Here is a 4,429-nt window from a genome sequence, read left to right on the forward strand (position 1 = left end):
TATGGCACTAAATGTATGGTATGGCTCACACAAAGAGCAGCCTAGGGGCCTCTGACCACCTTAATCCGCCCCTGGCAATGAAATCACATTACCTGTAAGTTGTTATTGACTAGGCAGATAAACTCAAACAATAGAACCTTTTATACTAGCAAGATTTACGTATGAGGAAACTAGGCAAATGAAGTGTGCCATTCTTCCTGTCGCAGTGAATGAGTGATGAATTTTTGAAGATGGTTTATTGGATGTGTGCAGTGCACTTGTGAAAAACTCACAATGGAGCAGATAGAGGCAGCTTTGTACCAGAAGATGAAGATATCTGAGAGATTAAATGAAAAGCAGATGGAAAGAATGGAGGGAGATCTCACCACGGACGGAGGACAGAGGGAGCCCATCATTAAGTGGTTTGTGGAGACTCAGGCTGTGCTCATCCTGTGTGACGGAAGTTTTCCACCCTGGTTCCAGGGCTTCATCTCCAGGCAGTAAGAACTAATGAGAAATAAGAAGTTTGGTAACAGTAACTGTTTCACCATGATATGTAAAACCATCTGAACGTATACTGTTCGGGTGCAGGCGACTGAGATCCAAATGTTTATGATTGTGTATTGAGGCAGTTGTACTGGTACATTGTGGTAACTGTTGCTGTTTGCAGTGAAGCAGAAGATCAGCTCCGAGACAAGAATGTTGGTTGCTTCCTTATCAGACTCAGTGAAAAAGCCAGTGGATATATTCTTTCATACAAGTAAGAATAAAGATTTCTCTGTAGCACTTTACCATAAGATCTAATTTGTTTACATTATTTATGCATTAGCTAACATAAACTGCAGAATAAACAATATCATTTCTCACATCTTCTTTAATGTTAGTTCACAGCGCAATAACAAATGTTAGCAGATACAACTTTTGGTTTTAAAAATGTAAATGTTAACAAATTAACAGTAGCTAAGTTAATAAATTATGTAGAAGCGTTGTTCTTTCTTAGTTCATGTGAACTAATGTAGTTTACAAGCAAGATTTTGTCATTTTTAGTAAATCCTAAGTATATTATGGCAAAACCCCCCACAATGTACAGTTTGAAGCTGCTATGTTTCGAGTTGTTTCATTTCTCTAATGCTTTATGTTCACAGAGGACAGGATCGTTGTCGCCATTTTGTCATAAATCAAACCAAAACTGGCATGTTCATCATTTCTGGTGATTCCACCACACACAACAGTCTCACAGAGCTGATCGATCACTTTAAAACCACACCAATCCAGCCTTTTGGAGAGTACCTGACTTCATACAACACAGAGATGGATTCTGTAGGAGAGGTAGTCAACCATTTTTGCATTCTTTGTAAAGGTGCACTCAGTAATTATTCTTTATTAAAAAAAACTTTTACCCATGAAGAAATTGATACTTTTAAAAACTGTTTAAAGTCAAGTTGATGCATATTAGATGAAAAATACATTTAATCATAGCCTATTATAAGCCGTTTTATTTGACACGCAGACCAAGCTCCATATTAAACGAACACGCCGAATTTTTGGGACTTTAGCTTATTCACCGTATCCCCTAGAGTAAGATAAGTCCATACATACCCTTTTCGTCTCTGTGCGTGCTGTAACTCTGTCTGAGGCACCCACCGCTAGCCTAGCTTAGCACAAAGACTGGAGGCAAACGGCTCCAGCTAGCACACTGCTCCCAATAAATCACTCCGCCCAAGTAGCAGTGCTTCACCTTCTGAGAATATAGTTCCCAGTATGTATACGGTTAGAAGACGGCTGTGTCTCATGTGACCTTGTTATTTGTACACGCAGTGACTATACAAATCACTACATGTAAATAGGAAAATGTTGCCATTATTTTGTCACTTATTGGGAGCAGTAGACTAGCTGGAGCCGTTTGTCTCCAGTCTTTGTGCTAAGCTAGGCTAGCGGTGGGTGCGTCAGACATAGAGTTACGGCACACACGGAGATGAAAAGGGTATGTATGGACTTATCTAACTCTGGGGGATACGGTGAATAAGCTAAAGTCCCAAAAAGTCGGCGTGTTCCTTTAAGATACCTAGCCAAATACTATCTTGGTAATCTTTTGTTATTGGACAGTTTTGCTTGTGGAAAAACTAAATCATTGCTTACTGTGAATAAAGCACTTCTATAAAGGCATCAGAAAGGAAATTGTTTGCTTTAACATCTAGGTGTTGGGCATATTGGCCAGCACAATATAAACAAAGAATTACTAAGTGCACCTTTAAATACATAACAAATAGAATACTAGCATGTTAAGAATTGTTTTACAATGTCTGTACTTTTGTGTTTCTTTCTTCTAGGATGCCACAAATGAGCTTTATGATGTGGTTAAAAATAAGCCCTGGGTTAATTCAGGAGTGAGCGTTAAGGCTCTAAGAAGTTTATGGGAACAAACTAACAATGTCCCGTTTAGCACGCCTCCCGCTCTGTCTTCTAAAAGTGGACGGAAACTCACAACCTCCACCTCTATTGACAGGAACAGCCTGTCACAGGTAATCATATCAGCTGCTTCCTTGGTTACTATCTCTCTGGTAACCACGGCTAATTCTCTGGCGTACATTTTTTTTTTTTTTTTTACATATGTTAAAATTCATGTATGTACTGTATGGCTTCAATCATTAGGGTATGAAAATTCCACCGGTGCCAAAGAAAAGTGCACCACTTCGGAATGCCTTAAGCGCTGGTTTTCCAGGTAAAAATCCTTCACATGAACAACCCAGCTTTTCAGAATCAAGGACATCTGGAAGGTCAGGTGGAGACGAAAGAGTAAACGGCAGAAGTGATATCATATACACTGAGGGCTACAACCCTCAGTTAAAGTGGCCTCTCCACCATGAAAACGATCAGTCTCTAACCTCTAACTCTTGTAATCTTATGCCCTCCCCCTGTAAACATCCCTTACTTCCACCCAAAACAGCCACCTGCTCTTACGCTGTCCTCGAACTTAAAAAACACCATACTGGAGCTGGCCGAGTGCCACAAACTGACAAAGTAGCCCTACAGCCCAATCCACTCTACCAGGCCTTGTCCGTGGTTAACTCGGGGCAGAAGGACCAGCCAGGGCTAGTGTATGACAACCGTGCAAAGCCCATCGACAACATCCTTTTAGCAGAAAACCACTATCAAGACATACTTGAACAACGTGACAATGACACCTATCAACACATGCCTGAGAGCAACACCTATGAGGACATTCGAGTGACAGACAGCAATACATATGCAAGTTTGGATGAGATGCAGCCACACACACAAAACATCCTGGGGAAGAAGGTGAGATGAGACCTGACATAATTACAAACAAATATACATCATTTTTGCATGAATTTATGTTGTGAAAAAAATGCTGGAACTGTTGTTTTTAACAGAATCATAAGTGGTGGAAACTTCGTCTGGAGAACAAGAAGTCATAGTCATCATATTATTTGAAGAAACACCACAGTTGTAGGTGAATGCAAAAGCTACACATTTAAGTTTAGAATTATAAAGTCATAATTTTCATGTTAGTGTGTGCAGTATATGCGTAACTTCAGTACAGTATGGCTTCAACAGTTACAAAATGCATTGTTAATGCAAATACAATGGTACAGAGATATTATTACGATAAAACATATTTGGAAAATGTATTTGAATATCTGCTCTGATTATACATAGTTTTTGTTGCATTCCTGCTGTTTTCTGTTTTCCCAAGACTTTATCTTTCAATGGTAGATTATGTGAGCACAGCCTGTCACTTTTAAACCTAGAGTTTCTATAAACACAATCCAGCAACTCTACACTGTTTGTATGATACAATAGTCTTTGCCTACACATTAGAACCCATAACACCACACAGCATAACTCAATAAAGCATTGAGATAATATTACAGTAAGTGCTCTGTATGAGATTAGTATTGAGTAGATTGATTGCATGGTTCTTGTCTCCTTTAAAGTGATGTGTTCTTTGAGCCACTGAGCCATTTCCACTGGGTTTGGACTCTAAATACTGATACACTTACAACCTCATGATGGACTGGTGAGCTGCAGAACAGCTATTTAATAAACTATGCTTGCATTGTTTTAGCCATCAAAATGACCTGCCCTGGGCTTAACTGGCTGTAATAGATTAATGTTTAATGTTTAAAGAGAGTTGATGATTAATTTCATGATAATTATATATGCTTATATTTTAAATTGTACAGTTACTTACATGACAAAACAATTTTACTTGTTCTCAAAGTCAAGAAGTGATAGCTTCTCTCTCTCTATCCAAGCCTGCCTCCTTTATTACCCACTGGGCAACCAGTCTCCTCTTCATTTGACTGAGAATGGAGAACATGTACACAGATCATTCAAGATAGAATCAAAACAATCACCCCTTTAGAAAGTGATTAAGACAGTTAAAAGCAAATTTATACCTTTAGCTCTGGCATGATGGCAATGC

At 39.0% G+C, this 4,429-nt stretch overlaps 1 protein-coding gene across 1 annotated transcript; it reads left to right on the forward strand.

Annotated features, from left to right (window-relative positions):
* Positions 1-204: 204 nt before the first annotated feature.
* On the forward strand, positions 205-3,890 carry sh2d7 (SH2 domain containing 7). The gene is made up of 6 exons (XM_084109858.1): positions 205-479; positions 650-739; positions 1,125-1,308; positions 2,310-2,501; positions 2,632-3,279; positions 3,375-3,890. The coding sequence occupies exons 1-6, from the start codon at positions 274-276 to the stop codon at positions 3,417-3,419; spliced, it is 1,365 nt and encodes a 454-aa protein (XP_083965984.1). The 5' UTR covers positions 205-273; the 3' UTR covers positions 3,420-3,890.
* The last annotated feature ends 539 nt before the right edge of the window (positions 3,891-4,429 follow it).

Source organism: Abramis brama (genome assembly GCF_963993115.1).
Source record: "Abramis brama genome assembly, chromosome: 3".
NCBI lineage: Eukaryota > Metazoa > Chordata > Actinopteri > Cypriniformes > Leuciscidae > Abramis > Abramis brama.